Source organism: Vulpes lagopus, chromosome 12 (assembly GCF_018345385.1).
Source record: "Vulpes lagopus strain Blue_001 chromosome 12, ASM1834538v1, whole genome shotgun sequence".
Classification (NCBI taxonomy): domain Eukaryota; kingdom Metazoa; phylum Chordata; class Mammalia; order Carnivora; family Canidae; genus Vulpes; species Vulpes lagopus.
The window spans coordinates 18,425,312-18,440,990 of record NC_054835.1 but is presented as its reverse complement, the minus strand read 5'-3'; the positions used below and the strand labels follow the sequence as shown (position 1 = coordinate 18,440,990).

Below are 15,679 nucleotides of genomic sequence, written 5' to 3'. Positions count from 1 at the left end.
TCCCCTCTCTCTCTGCCCTCCTGCTTGTTTTCCTCCCTCTCTCTCTCTCTCTCTAAAATAAATATTTTTTAAAATGCATATAATGGAATGCTCAAGTCACTAAGAAGTGAAAGGTTACTCCCTGTAGCACCTAGGAACCTGAGGATTTTTTACTCATCAGATAAATGTGACTTTTACATACATAGCTATATGTTACTGTGGGAAAACAGTGTATAGATTAGCATAATTCAGTCCCCAGAAAAGCAAATCTACACAAAATTGCACACTTCATGTATGAACTGCCTCCCACCTCTTGACATATATAGAGTAAAATACAACTGCTGACAGAGTAGGGTGGTAGGGCCCAGGACCAATCCCAGAAGCTAGCGCCTGACTTGGAAGAGTTGTCATTATTTGCAAAAGTATTATGCTTTGGAATGAGAGCACATTTGGCACCATGGGGAAATTGAAGAGCCAGAAAGAGGAATAATTAATATTGACACTAGGGATCCCTGGGTGGCGCAGCGGTTTGGCGCCTGCCTTTGGCCCAGGGCACGATCCTGGATACCCAGGATCGAATCCCACGTCAGGCTCCCAGTACATGGAGCCTGCTTCTCCCTCTGCCTGTGTCTCTGCCTCTCTCTCTCTCTCTCTCTCTGTGTGTGTGACTATCATAAATAAATAAAAATTAAAAAAATATATTGATACTATGCTCTGATGAATGGATGTATAAAAAAAAAAAAAAAAAAGGCCAAAAGCTGACCTGAAACTTCCAGGAACCCCACTTTCCTAACTCTACCACCACATGCAATCAGTCCTCTGCTGAAATCTACATGATGATGATACAGCTACTTTTTTAAAAAGTTTATTTATTTATTTAAGTAATCTTTATACCCAGTGTAGGGCTCAAACTCATGACCCCAATATCAAGAGTCACACATTCATCTGACTGAGCCATCCAGGTGCCCTGGCAGCATATCTTCTTATATATGAATTATACGGGTCTCCTGAACCATTTCCCTATTTGAATTTCTTTTTTTAATATAGATTTATTTTTTAAGTTTATTTTTAAGTAATCTCTATGCCCAATGTGAGGCTCAAACTCACAACGTCAAGATCAAGAGTCTATGCTCTTTTTTCTATTATTTTATTTATTTATTCATGAGAGACACAGAGAGAGAGAGGGGCAGAGACACAGACAGAGGGAGAAGCAGGCCCCATGCAGGGAGCCCGACGTGGGACTCCCAGGTCTCCAGGATCACGCCCCTGGGTGAAGGCAGCGCTAAACCGCTCAGCCACCAGGGCTCCCCGTCTTATTCTCTTTAGACTGAGCCAGCCAGGCACCCCATCTCCTTGAATTGCTTACCAAGGGCAGAATAGCAGTTTTTTTTTCCTGCCAAGTATCAACTCACTATATCTAACCATAATCATTCAGAGAACCACCTCTATTCCATTTTCAGACCATATGATTTGAACAGAGCACAGAAATTAGACCCAAGTCATTCAGCATGTAACATTCTCTAAGCTACAATGATTGTTTCAGGAATGGACATGTAGCCAAGTCAGAACCAAAATACACATGGAGAATTTTTCCTTCGGGGAAATCTGTTGCTTTTTCCAACTAAAACTGAATGTAAGATGTAAAATCTGGAGATGCTGCAGCCATGTCAACACCACAAAGGTAGAGCCAATCTATAGAAAGATATGTTCAATCTATAGAAAGATCCTGAACAAAAGTTTATTGAGTATACATTATGTGTTAGAAACTATTGTTGGTGTAGAAGATACAGCAGTGAACAATATATGTTGTCCTTGTCCTCATAGAACTTACAGTCTAGTAGAGGACATATAATAATAAACACTTGAATGACATTTACTATATGTCAAGGACTGTTCTAAGTCCTTTATGCATATCAGTTCTTTTCATCATCACAACAATCCTATCCCTATTTTATAGATAAGTAAATTGAAGAAGAGAGAAGTTACTTGCCTCAGATCACACAGTAAATAATGGAGCTGAGAATGAAACTCTGGATATCTGGCTCTATAATCTTTCTACTCAAATACTATATTATAAACTGCCTTATCATAGGAGGAAAAAAGATCCTAAGAGAATTAACCAGTCATGGAAGGAGTGACCTAAGGAGAGACCTGGAAGTGAGAAAGAATACCGGGCAATTGGAAGACTGAAAAAATTTCAATTGAGGGGAAAAAAGAGGAACGACAAGAGATAAGACTAGTGGAGATGCCTGCCTGGCTCAGTGCAAAGAGGATGCAGCTCTTGATCTTGGGGTCCTGAGTTTGAGGACCCATATCGGGAGTAAAGATTACTAAAAATAAATAAACTTAAGAAGAGAGAGTGAGAGAGAAGTCTGGCAAAGTAAGCCACTGCCACATTAGTTTACACTTTATTCTGAGGGCAGTGAAGCAAGGGAGTGACTTGTTCAGATTGGGGCCATGAGCGGTTGGTAAGACTGTGAAGACTCTTCACAATGCTCTGATAGTATTTCAGGCACTGCGATAGGATTGCTGCAGGTAGTGAGAAATGCTGTGAGGAGGTGACATTTAAGCTGAGACCTGAAGAACTTAGAAGGCAGGAATAGCAGATAAAGGCCCTGAGGCAGGGCAGCCCTGGTGGTGCAGCGGTTTAGCTCCGCCTGCAGCCCAGGGCGTGATCCTGGAGACCTGAATCAGTCTACCTCGGGCTCTCTGCATGGAGCCTGCTTCTCCCTCTGCCTATATCGCCGTGCCTCTCTCTGTGTGTGTGTCTCTATGAATAAGTAAATTTAAAAAAATTTTTTAAAAAGGCCCTGAGGCAGAAATGAGCTCAGTATATTCGAGAGATGGAAAGAAAGCTAGTGTGCTGGACTCCTTGGGAGTAGAAGGAGGGCTCAAGGACATTGGATAAGTCTAGTGGTAATAGTTAGGCATTGGAGGGTTTTAATCGTATCCTTCCATTTTTATCCCCTTAAATCTCTACAATCCATCTCTGTCCACCATCTTTGCTGCTATTTTAGTGAGAAACATACAGTGACATCTAGTTGAAAAAGGACTTCCAGATCAGGAAGTTTTGGGTTTTTGTTTTTCAAATGGAAGAGATTAAGCATTTTCTTTATTCTTTTTTTAAGATTTTATTTATTTATTCATGAGAAACACACACACACAGATGCAATATAGACACAGAGGGAAAAGCAGGCTCCATGCAGGGAACCTGATGTGGGACTCGATCCCAGGTGTCCAGGATCACACTCCAGGCTGCAGGCAGAGCTAAACTGCTGCACCACCGGGGCTGCCCCTTTTCTTTATTTTTTTAAAAAGATTTATTTATTTGAGAGAGAGAGCACGTGCAAGTAGGTGGGGGGAGAGTAGGGACAGACGAACTGAGAGAAACTCAAGCAGACTCTGAGTGCGGAGCTGGAGGCAGAACTCAATCCCACAACCCCAAGATCATGACCTGAGCCGAAATCCAGTCTGACACTGGGACTCCTGAATGGCTCAGCGGTTGAGAGTCTTCCTTCAGCTCAGGGTGTGATCCTAGGGTTTGGGATTGAGTCCCACATTGGGCTCCCTGCAGGAAGCCTGCTTCTCCCTCTGCCTATGTCTCTGCCTCTCTCTCTCTGGGTCTCTCATGAAAAAATAAATAAAATATTTAAAAACAAAAAGTCTGACACTTAACCAACTGAGCCACCCAAGCACCCAGGCGCCCCTGAGCATTTTTTTAAAAAGATTTTTATTAATTTGAGGGGTGGGGGAAGGGGCAGAAGGATAAGCAGACTCCCCCATTAAGCAGGGAGCCCAATGTGGTGCTCAATCCCAGGGCCCTGGGATCATGACCTGAACTGAAGGCATACACTTCACCAACTGAACCATCCAGGCACCTCAAGATTAAGCATTTTAAAAATAAATGCTGATGAGAGGAATATAGTACAGAGAGAAATTGTCTATATAGAAAAGAAAGAATAATCCATGGAAAAATGTTCCTGAATGGGGTAAAATAATTAGCTTTAAGATAAGGACATTTACTGAGAGCCTCCATTGTTCTAAATCCTCCATTTTTCTAAATCCTAGATTCAAATGGACACATGATATTAGGTAGATGTGTTTATTATTTTATTTTTTTAAGATTTTATTTATTTATTCATGAGAGACACAGAAAAGAGGCAGAGAAACAGGGAGAGGGAGAAGCAGGCTCCATGCAGGGAGCCCTTGTGGGACTTAATCCCAGGATCCTGGGATCATGCCCTGAGCTGAAGGCAGATGCTCCACCACTGAGCCACCCAGGCATCCCTGTTTATTATTTTCTTCTTCATTTTACAGACGATGAAATTGGCACTTGGAGAGTTGAAATAAGTTATCCAAACTCACACAGATAGTAAGTGGCAAGTTGACATATGAGCCCATCAGTCTATTTCATTTGATTAGCCTCTCCTAATCTCACAAAATACAAAATTTCCTCACAATATCCTTTGAGAGAAAATCTCCAGGAAAGAAGAGAATTAACAAAGCACTTTGACACATTTCCTCTAAGTTTTTGTGTTATCCCAGGGATTCTTCCAAGGCGTATCCGTTGCCACTGCTGTAGTACTTAGCATATGTTCCTTGGATGATTTTGCATTTATTTACTCAAGCTCTTCAACCACTATTTAACCTGAAATTGCCCTTCACCCTAATTATAGTTGAAATGACATTTCACCTAACTGTCCATGGAAGAAGATTCATATTTTTCTGATTGCCAGCTGTCCTGTATTAAGTGGTATTTCTGTTCCTTGGGCACCCATATGCCCAAAGAACATCCAGAATGTCATGTGCCAGAAAGGTTGTTTCTTCTGCTAATAGAGCAGGCAGCCTGAAAGCTGGTGCCTGGTGCGATTTGCAAACCATCGACGCATTTAGCTGCCCAGTCTCTGTCAGTCCTGTGTCACTCAGAACTACTCTGAACACTCAGCCTCTCATTCCCATAAGAGCAGCCCAGTCAGTGGTTCCCACTATCTTTCCAACAAGTTTCCCCTCTCTGTCCTATATCATCAGTTTTCTCCTCTCCCCCTGGTCATTGCTTTGAGCAAAAATCACTGTCTTAAAAAAAGAAAAGAAAATCTTTCTTAACTCCACTTCTCTGCCTGTCTTCTGTTACCACTCCCTTTTGTTCTGCTTCCCCAGAAAGATTTTTTTCCTGGCTTTCTTCAATTCTTTCGTTTCTCTCTCCCACTCTCTTCTAAAACATTTCATTCATTTATTTGATAGAACACAAGCAGGGGGAGCAGCAGGCAGAGGGAGAGGAAGAAGCAGGCTCCCCGCTGAGCAGAGAGCCCAACATGGGGCTTGACTCCAGGACCCTGGGATCATGACCTCAGCTGAAGGCAGACACTTAACTGACTGAGCCACCCAGGTGCTTTCTCTCTCTCTTTCTAAGGAAGATCTCCACCCAACCCAACTTGGGGCTTAAACTCACAAGCCTGAGATCAAGTACCTCCTGTTCTACCAACTGAGCCAGCTGGTTTTCCATTTTCCTCTCATTCCCTCTCAAACTCACTCCATTTAGGTTTTTCTCTTCTTTTTAAGATTTTATTTATTTATTCATGAGAGACAGAGAGTGAGGCAGAGACCTAGGCAGAGGGGGGAGAAGCAGGCTCCAGGCAGGGAGCCCAATGTGGGACTCAATCCCAGGACCCCAGGATCATGCCTTGGGCCAAAGGCATTCGCTCAACCACTGAGCCACCCAGGCCTCCTACTCCATTTAGGTTTTCACCTAGAACATGTTACCTGAACTGATTCTGTCAGGTCACTAGTATCTCTCTCTCTCTCCCTCTCTCTCTCGGCCTCCAGGACACAAAATCCTGAGGCAGGTTTTTGTCCATTTTCTTCAGTCATACATCCCCAGCACCTGGACACGGCCTGTACATAGCATATGAATAAATCCCCAAGAGTTTGATTGAGAGGCTTCAAAGAATGAATAAAGCTTAAGGCCGCAAAATGACTAAGATGTAAGTTCCGCAGGCCACTAAGGCAATCTGAGGGATTGTAAGTGACTGTGCAGCTTCTTCTCCCTTTAAGACCCTCTTGTTTTTCTTCAGAAAGGAATGTCCTCAGGGAGGAGATCGTAACGGAGGTTAATAGATGGTAAACTGGGTCTGTGCCCCTGGGGAACACACACCCAGGGAGTACTCCCTACAGGAGGCTCGCATAAAGCAAAGGTGCAGACTGTTAAGAGAACGCTGCTGACCAGCTAGGCCAAGCCGGGGGCTGGGGGTGGGAGGTGCTAGGGGAGGATGTGCAAGCCTGAAACCAGAGAGAACTAAAAGGCCCTTACGGGGACCGGCGGAACAGCACCTGCTCCGGCTCCCACTACCTTTCCTCCTTCGATGCGTCAGTTTCTCCAGCTGGGAGAAGGCAGAAGCTAAGAGAAAGGTTTCTGCGCTTGGCCTCATGGGAGATGTAGTCTCTCAGGAGGCAGGGCTAGAAGGGCCTTTTGCGAAACTCTGACAGGAGAAGAAGGAAACAGGATAAATGGGGGTCCAAAACGATCACCATGTCCACACAAACTCTAAATAGACATCTTCCTTTTTCTTAGCTTCGGTCTGTCTCCAGAACTGTTTCTCCTCCAACTCACTTCCTACGTGCCGTGCGTCTCCGCTCTCTGGGCCAATCTCGCTCTCTCCTGCTCGCTCGCCTTTCCACGGCTCTATCCAACCGCAGGTGCGCGCCTGGTCAGTTCCCGGCGTGCCTTGCGGCCGCAATGGCTGCCGCCAGCCGCCGCTCCGCTCTTCTTCTTACGACCGTGTTAGGGATCAGGCGGTTGGGTCCCGATGCCGCTAGGGAGTGGGTGGCTCGGCTCTCCTCGTTCTCTGACTGTCAGCGGAGGTGCGTGTCCTGTTGTTCGGGAGCCGCCTTCTCTGGTCCCCGCCTGGCCTCCGCCTCTCGCCGTTATGGCCAGAGCTCAGCCTTGGACCGCTTCCTCGGACTCTCTCAGCCTGGCGGTTCGTTGACTTCTCATCCTCCCGCCGTGTCCATGCACAGAGGTAAAGGGCCCAGATAGGCTTGTCCCGGACTGTCACGGTCTTAGCCCTGAAAGTTCCGGGTCGGGGAAACTCCTCAGTCCCTGGGGTATCATCTCTGGTCCTATATTATGGAAAACGATCTTGAGGCCCCGAGAGAGAGGCAAGCCTTGAAGGATCTCAGAGGAAAGATATACCAGGTTCCAAGAGGGAACCGATGTGGTTACAACCAGAGACACACGAAAAGAGCAAGAGATTGAAGGGCCATAGGCAAGGCAGAAGTGTCGCTCTCTGCCCTGAGATGGGAAGCAAACTCGACCCAAATAGTGCCCCCATCTATTTGTCAAGAGACTGAATTACACCTAGGAAATAGCTCCTGTTCTTCAAGTAGCATAGACTACACTTTGGTAAGGAGGCTGGACACAAAAACTGGTAATTTTTATGTAGTATTATAAGAAACTAATACTTAGAAATACTGAGCAAGCTTGCAGAGCCTACATAACACCCTTAGAAGGGTGAGATTGTCCGAGCTGGAGGGATTTCTGGCTGTAACTGATCTGGCTATACTTTCACACACATACACATATTTATCAGATAAAGCACAACTTCCCAGTACGGTTCCACACGGTAATTGTATTAAGTGCCAGGCATTGTGTTTGTTTTTATAAAATTAGGGATCCCTGGGTGGTGCAGTGGTTTGGCGCCTGCCTTTGGCCCAGGGCGCGATCCTGGAGACCCAGGATCGAGTCCCACATCAGGCTCCCGGTGCATGGAGCCTGCTTCTCCCTCCGCCTGTGTCTCTGCCTCTCTCTCTCTCTGTGACTATCATAAAAAAAAAATAAAAATAATTATAAAATTGCCAATTGTCGAAAGAAGGTTTTAAGATAAGTAGGTATTGTTAATATTATCTCCACTTTACATGTGAGAAAACCAAGGAACTTAGATAACTTGGTAAACTCATATAAACAAATTAATGGACAAACTAAGTCTCAAAGCCAGGTCTCAGCTTCAACCTGGTACACTAATCTTGTATTCTTTACTTCCTTTGTGGGTGAGTAGAACTGAGTACCTGACAGGGCATCCAGATTGCACTACCTTTCACTCCCCTCCTGCCCCCATACACAGATGAGCAGGATCTCCTCTTGGTCCATCGTCCTGACATGCCTGAGAACCCTCGAGTCCTACGAGTGGTCCTCCTGGGTGCCCCAAATGCAGGGAAGTCAACACTCTCCAACCAGCTGCTGGGCCGGAAGGTATGCTACATCCTTGACGCCCAGCCCACCCCCCTTCCCTTCATCTCACTTTTTCTGTTCTTCATGAATTGACCTACAGTGATCTGGGACCTCACTTGGGATTTCTTTATTTCTGGCAGGTGTTTCCTGTCTCCAAGAAGGTGCACACCACTCGCTGCCAAGCTCTGGGGGTCATCACAGAGGAAGAGGCCCAGGTGGTGGGTAGCCTGCAAAGGAAGTCCAGCAGACTGGGCAGAGGATGGACTTAGGAGGGTCTCCTTTACAGTTCAACTTGAAGAAAATGTTTAGATTAACTGCTTTGAGGGAAGAGGGTCTTCTCTTTTGTTAGGCCTAGTGCAGATCTCTCTCTCCTTTCCCACCTCTGGCATCTAGTCAGAAGGATTTCATTCTCTCTTTATTCCTCCCAATCTCCCATATATTCACAGTCATCATCTTTTCTTGGATCTCATCTAGAATTAAAACAAAGCTGGAGGGTAAAAGTCCAGGCTTCTGATGTCAGTGGTGGCCTTTCTTTCACTTGCCCATCTGGGGGGCTGGGCATCTCTCTTTCTTGATTTTAGATTCTGCTTGACACACCTGGCCTCATCAGCCCTGCTAAACAGAAAAGGTAATAGCTGTGGAAACGGGTTTGTAAAGGGCAAGGTGGTAAAGGAGAGGGTGGGGAGATTCCATCGTAGAGGCTGGAAGACCCTCTTATCACACCTTATCCCTCATTAAGAGTATATCAGTCCTGGGGATCCTTGGGTTGCTCAGCGGTTTAGCGCCTGCCTTCGGCCCAGGGCATGATCCTGGAGTCCCGGGATTGGGTCCAACATCGGGCTCTCTGCATGGAGCCTGCTTCTCCCTCTGCCTGTGTCTCTGCCTCTCTCTCTCTCTCTCTCATGAATAAATAAATGAAATCTTTTTTTTTTTTTAATTTTTTATTTATTTATTATAGTCACAGAGAGAGAAAGAGAGAGAGGCAGAGACATAGGCAGAGGGAGAAGCAGGCTCCATGCACCGGAAGCCCGACGTGGGATTCGATCCCGGGTCTCCAGGATCGCGCCCTGGGCCAAAGGCAGGCGCCAAACCGCTGCGCCACCCAGGGATCCCAATAAATGAAATCTTAAAAAAAAAAAAAAAAAAGGCAGGAAGTCAGTATCTTGGACTTTAAAAAAAAAAAAAAAAAAGAGTATATCAGTCCTAAGACCCTTCCTGACCTATGTTTGTATGTCCTCAGGCACCATCTGGAGCTTTCTTTGTTGGAAGATCCATGGAAGAGCATGGAATCTGCTGATCTAGGTTAGACTCATGATAGGAATCTGAACCCCAATTGTTCATGGTAGTTTGGAAGCTGGGGGTTGACCCAGAGCCCCTATCACGGACATTTTTAGGGGGTGGGGAAAGAGTGGTCATATTTTTGTCCTCCTCCCCTCACTGCCTACTTCTAGTTGTGGTTCTGGTGGATGTCTCAGACAAGTGGACTCGGAATCAGCTCAGCCCCCAGGTGCTCCAGTGCTTGACCCAGTTCTCCCAAGTCCCTAGCATCCTTGTCATGAACAAGGTGAGCACCGCCTACCTGAATAAGGAGTCTCCTTTCCTCCATGGTGCCCATCTCACTGACCACACACCTCCTACCCATCCTCCATGTCCAGGTAGATTGTCTGAAACAGAAGTCAGTTCTCCTGGAGCTCACAGCAGCCCTCACTGAAGGTGTGGTCAATGGCAAGAAGCTCAAGATGAGACAGGCCCTTCACTTACAGTCCGGCACTCCTCGCCCCAGCCCAGCAGCTAAGGAGCCAAACATACAGTCCATGGGAGGCCCTCAGAGGATTGGCTGGCCCCACTTCCGAGAGATCTTCATGTTGTCAGCTCTAAGCCAGGAAGATGTGAAAACCCTAAAGGTCAGTTAGCCTTGGTCATAGTGTGGCCTTTCTTTTCTACCATGTGAAGACAAGCCTTAGAGTTCCTCCTGGGGGCAGCCCCGGTGGCGCAGCGGTTTAGCACTGCCTGCAGCCTGGGGTGTGATCCTGGGGACCTGGGATCGAGTCCCACATCGGGCTTCCTGCATCCTTCCCTCTGCCTGTGTCTCTGCCTCTCTCTTTGCTCTCTCTGAATGAATGAATAAATAAATCTTAAAAAAAAAAAAAAAAAAAAGAGTTCCTCCTGGTAGTGAGAGTGAATAAGAAAGGAAAGTCTTGGTTGGGACTGAACTGCCCACCTACCCTCTTTGTACCCACAGCAATACCTCCTAGCACAGGCCCTGCCAGGACCCTGGGAATACCACAGTGGAGTCCTCACTAGCCAGATGCCTGAGGAAATCTGTGCCAACATCATCCGAGAGAAGCTCCTAGAGCACCTGCCCCAGGAGATGCCCTACAGTGTACAGCAGGTGTGGGCGTGGGCACAATGAAGGGATCTGGGGGCTCTTCACCAGGCACACAACCAAGACAGGATGCCTGGGGCCCAGAGAGGAAGGGATATGGGCCTGTCTGACTAATCATGTCTCCCTGTGCAGAAGACAGTGTTGTGGGAAGAAGGGCCAAGTGGGGAGCTGGTGATCGAACAGAAGCTTCTGGTGTCCAAAGAATCTCATGTGGTAAGTCGGGTTAGGCTTAGAGAAAGGACCAGGGCATTAAGCAGGGGTTCTTCCTCCACTGCTTGGAAGCCCTGAGAGCAGGCTCATGTCCTTCTCTGTTATCCCATCCTCAGAGGATCCTGATTGGCCCAAAGGGGCGCTTGATCGCCCAGATTGCACAGGAGGCAGGCCACGACCTCATGGACATCTTTCTCTGTGATGTTCAGCTCCGCCTCTCTGTGAAGCTTCTCCAGTGACCACCCTCTGCTGCCTCTCCCAAGAGTCTGAGCCAGAGCTGCTGGCAGGAGCCACTAACCAGAATGGCCCCTGCCCAGGGCCTCTAGGGACTGGTGGGAGGCATGGACACTGCCCGACGGCTGGCTTGGCCTTGCTGGGTCTGCCTAGCCCCTATTTAGCCATATCTCCTTATGGAGGAAGGAACTTAGCTCAGTTCTCAGGTCGTTTCTCTGCCTGGGGCCCTAGCTACTTCAGTCTTGAAATTGACTCTTTTGTAGGAACAATGCCAACCTGCTTCTAGCTGGCACCAAACCCAGAGTTTCTCCCTGAGTTGCCAGTTTTAGCAGAGAGATCTTTTTCCTATCCCCTCAGTTCCTCTACCTTAAAGCCATGTGTGAGGAGGACCTGTGGATCCTAAGTGAGATAGTGCCACTCACCCCATGCCTTTCCCCTTCTCGAATGCTAATAAAAAGACAAGCATACTGGTTCTCATCTTTATTTCTTTAGCACAGGAAAGTAAAAACTCATTCCCTCACCCCCACACTGTTGTCTGAGCTGGAGTGTCCCTTCCAGTGGTCTGCTCCAGCGTCCCGAGCTGTCTTCTTGGCACGTATTGTGGGTACAGCAAGAGAACCATTACCATTACTAAACTCAGTAATGGTAACGGTTTCCTCGCCATCCCCAAGTGTCTTGGCGGTCAGCAGGCTGGATAGGCTGAGCGGTAAGCCCGGTGGGTTTGCAGCATGCTCTGCCCTCCTCATCTGGCTCCAGAGCTGTGGGGACCCGGACTAGTACATCATCTATACTGTAGTATCTTGTCGCAAACTTACAGTATATGATGATATCCTAGCCAGGGCCCCGCAGCAGGCACAGGGAGCATGGCTTGGAGAGCACTGTGGCAGGGGGAGCCAGGGGCCCAGGGCAGAGCAGGACAGGTCAGTACACACAGAGCTCCCCCCTCCCTGCTCCATAGCTCCTGAATCAGCAGTGCCTTGATTGTGTGGTCAGGGGCAGCCCAAGTCAGGTAAAGAAAGAAACTGGCCTGGAAAATCCTGCAGAGTTAGGGTCTGTTGAGATCTCCTGGGGGACCCAGTGCCAGAATTAAACAAGCCAGAGATCACATGAGATAGAAGGTTCCCTCTGGTCAGACTGACAAGCAGACAGACAGGCCCAGGAGAGAGCACTTACCTGGAGCTGGAACTGCATGTAGACTGGGGAGGCCTTTAGAGGTAGGGAGGCCCAGACCCTGGCTCTTCACTCAAGCTGCTTGCCTTTTAATCCATAGGCCCCTCCCCTGGGTGGGGCACTTTCCCTGGGTTCTAGAAAGCCCTGCCTCTTAACCCTTTCCCTGCTAGACTTCTTGGAACTAGGGTCACTGGCTCCTCTCCCCGTTAGGCCCTTTCTCACATGAATTTATGGACCTTGCTAAAGCTAGGATCTACCTTTCACTCCTACCCCATGAAGCTGATCATCTATCTGCTGGGCCTGAGAGGAGGAACAGCCTCACCCCATCATTCAGGGTTTAATTGTTGCCCATGACCCAAGTGGGAGTGGTGGTTATTTTGGTCATGGAATGGCGAAGGTGGTGATAAAAATGATAGTTACAAAAAAAAAAAAAAAAAGGTTAGTTGAACCTCTATAAAGCAAGGGTCTTTTCTATAAAGAAAGGGTCCTGACAGCTGGGTTCTTGGGGCAAGCTCTGCCTTAAACTTCAGTTCCTGGGCCCCTGCCACATGTGTATGTGGAGCCCAAGTTGGGTAGACCTAGGCAGGCCAACTTCTTGCCCACTTCTGCTGTGGCAAGCTCCCCTGGGCAGGGCAGGGGGGGAATCCTCTGCTGGGACATTTGAGGGCAGGTGAATTCAAGCTCTTCTCGAAAGCCAGTGTAAGAATGAGTAAGGGGCCTGTTCAGAGCTTAAGCCACTTATAGTGAGAGCCTAGCAATATTCAGTTCTCTGCCTCTGGAGAAGGTGAGACTCTTCAAAACAGGGCCTCTGTTATTTATTTTTTTTTATTTTTATTTTTTTAAGTATTTTATTTATTCATGAGAATACATAGGAGAGAGAGAGAGAGAGAGAGGCAGAGACACAGGCAGAGGGAGAGGTAGGCTCCATGCAGGGAGCCCGACAGGGGACTCAATCCCGGGTCTCCAGGATCATGCCCTGGGCCGAAAGCAGCGCTAAACCGCTGCCCTTATTATTTATTTTTAAAGATTTTTTCATCTGAGGAGAGAGAGCATGTGCCTGTGAGAGGGAGTAGGGGATGGGGGCAGAAGGATTGGGAGAGAATCTTAAGCAGACTTCCTGCTGAGTGCGAAGCCTGCCGTGAGGGTTGATACCATAACCCCAGGATCACGACCTGAGTGGAAACCGAGAGTTGGACACCCAACCTACTGAGCCCCCACGCACCCTACCTGTTATTTTAGATATCCGTTCCAAGGGACACATCTGCTTCTCTGCTCCCTCGCTTTCCCCATCCTAGACAGTCTGGTCTGTGTTCTGGGAGACAGTTATACCCCTCCTCTGAAGGAGCAGATGAGACCAAGATGAGTGGGAGGAGAGACCAAACCTTTTGATTCCTTGGAGATGTTCTGCTTCTTGCTGTCGCAGAATGTCGGCACATGCTCTTCCCTCTGTTTTTTTGTTTTGTTTTGTTTTGTTTTTTTTTAAGTAATCTCTACAGCCAACATGGGGCTCAAACCTAAAACCCTGAGATCAAAAGTTGGGTGCCCTGCTCTTCCCTCTGGCACAGTCTTCCCTCCTTTCTTGTCTAGTTAACTTCTATTCCCTCTTCCTATGTAAGTATCACCTCTGCAGGGAAATCTTTTCTGGCTAGTTAAATCTCCCTGTTATGGGCTCATTCATTTGTGTGATTAATCATTTAGGCAAATAATCACAATGACCTGGTTTATTGGCTGATCATGTCAAATGTCTGACATAGAGCTAAACTCAATATGATGTAGGGGAGAAGAAAAACTTTGACCTGGGGAAGCAGGCAGTTAAAACTATAGCTCTTAGGCAAGTCTTTTTCTCTCAGACCTTTCCTGTTCTTGTAGATGCCATAATGACAGTCCCCAGTTCAGAGCTGAGCTGGGTGACTAGCTACTCACAAAGCACTTAGCCCAGTGAACCAGCCAAGTCCCCCTCGTGGAATATTCTTAAAAGCCGCTCAAGGCATTGAGAGCCCAGATTTAGAAATAAAGGCCCTGGGGCACCAGGATGGCTCAGTCAGTGGAGCATGCAACTCTTGACCTCAGGGTTGTAAATTTGAGCCTTCACATCAGGTGTGAAGATTACTTAAAAATAAAATCTTAAAAAGAAGGAAAGGAAAGGGAAGAGAAGGGAAAGGGAGGGGAGGAAAGGAGGGTGCCTGGGTGGGTCAATTGATTAAGTGTCTGTCTTCGGCTCAGGTCATGATCCGAGAGTCCCAGATTAGAGCCCCTCCAACTCTCTGCTCAATGGGGAGTTTGCATCTCTCTCTGCCCCTCACCCCTCTAGTTCTCTCTTGCTCTCTCTCTTTCTCACTCTCTCTCTCGCTCTCTCAAATAAGAATCTTAGGGATCCCTGGGTGGCGCAGCGGTTTGGCGCCTGCCTTTGGCCCAGGGCGCGATCCTGGAGACCCGGGATCGAGTCCCACGTTGGGCTCCCGGTGCATGGAGCCCGCTTCTCCCTCTGCCTGTATCTCTGCCTCTCTCTCTCTATGTGTGTGACTATCATAAATAAATAAAAATTAAAAAAAAAAAAAAAGAATCTTAAAAGAAGAAGAAGAAAAGGAAAGGAAGAGTAGGCCCTGAGTGACAATCCCTCATCCCCTGCATAGCTCTGTGACCTTGGAGTGAGTGCTCTCAACTGCAGTTTTCCCATATGTACCATGGGAGCAATCCATGCCTAGCTCATATGGTGGTGACAGGGTCCTGTGAGTGCTCATCTCAACTTCCCAGGTCAGATCTAGCACCTGTGGAACCAATGTCCATTTCCTTCCCTTCCTTCTTCTCTGTCAGTCACTAGCTGTGTGACCAGAGGCAAAATTCTGCTTCTCTGAGTTTTGGTGGTAACACGGCTCACCAAGTCGTAAGACTTGAGAAATACGGCTGAGAAACCTTTATAAACCCAGGTGCTCTAGCCAGGTGAGAAAATACTGTACGTCTGCTTCTTGCCCCCTTTCCTGTCCTGGGACGACTCCTGCTACCTCTACTCACCCCACAGATACTTCAAGCTCCTTTACCAGAGTAAAGGCTTCATGTACTAAGGCCAAGATTTGTGCCACTCATTGCCTGGCTTCTGCCTAGAACCTGCTTAGTCCTAGACCAGAGGTGAACATGAGCAGAAACCAGGGATCCTGGAGGTAGAAGAGAGCGCTGTCAAAAAAAAAAAAAAGAGAGAGAGAGAGCGCTGTCTCGGTCAGCCCGAGATCCTGTGGCTGTGGCCCTGGCTGGGGTGGAGGGGGCTGGCATCAGGGTGGGGGCTGGCACAGAGTCTGAGCCTGGGTGGGGTAGTCTGGGGATCCTGATAAGCAGACTTGGGGCTATCAGGGTGGAGGCTTTTCTGTTTATCAGGAGTCTGCAGGGGCCCCAGTAGGAGCTGAGGACACTTCCCGCCCAGAGTTGCCTCCTGGATGGCAGCCCTGCTATCCCTTTGCCTCCTTAGAGCCCTTTCCGCAAGT

The 15,679-nt window shown here is 47.7% G+C and overlaps 1 protein-coding gene across 1 annotated transcript; it reads left to right on the top strand.

Annotated features, from left to right (window-relative positions):
* Window positions 1–6,683: 6,683 nt before the first annotated feature.
* On the top strand, window positions 6,684–11,500 carry ERAL1 (Era like 12S mitochondrial rRNA chaperone 1). Its single transcript, XM_041727258.1, has 10 exons — window positions 6,684–6,995; window positions 8,097–8,224; window positions 8,344–8,421; window positions 8,785–8,831; window positions 9,444–9,505; window positions 9,655–9,767; window positions 9,859–10,107; window positions 10,446–10,595; window positions 10,722–10,802; window positions 10,916–11,500. The coding sequence occupies exons 1-10, from the start codon at window positions 6,713–6,715 to the stop codon at window positions 11,036–11,038; spliced, it is 1,314 nt and encodes a 437-aa protein (XP_041583192.1). The 5' UTR covers window positions 6,684–6,712; the 3' UTR covers window positions 11,039–11,500.
* Window positions 11,501–15,679: the final 4,179 nt, after the last annotated feature.

Coding starts and splice junctions, on each gene's coding strand:
- ERAL1 (XM_041727258.1), top strand. CDS start 6,713: ATGGCTGCCGCCAGCCGCCGCTCCGCTCTTCTTCTTACGACCGTGTTA. Junction 8,225..8,343: donor ACCAGCTGCTGGGCCGGAAG/GTATGCTACATC, acceptor TATTTCTGGCAG/GTGTTTCCTGTCTCCAAGAA. Junction 9,768..9,858: donor GCATCCTTGTCATGAACAAG/GTGAGCACCGCC, acceptor CTCCATGTCCAG/GTAGATTGTCTGAAACAGAA.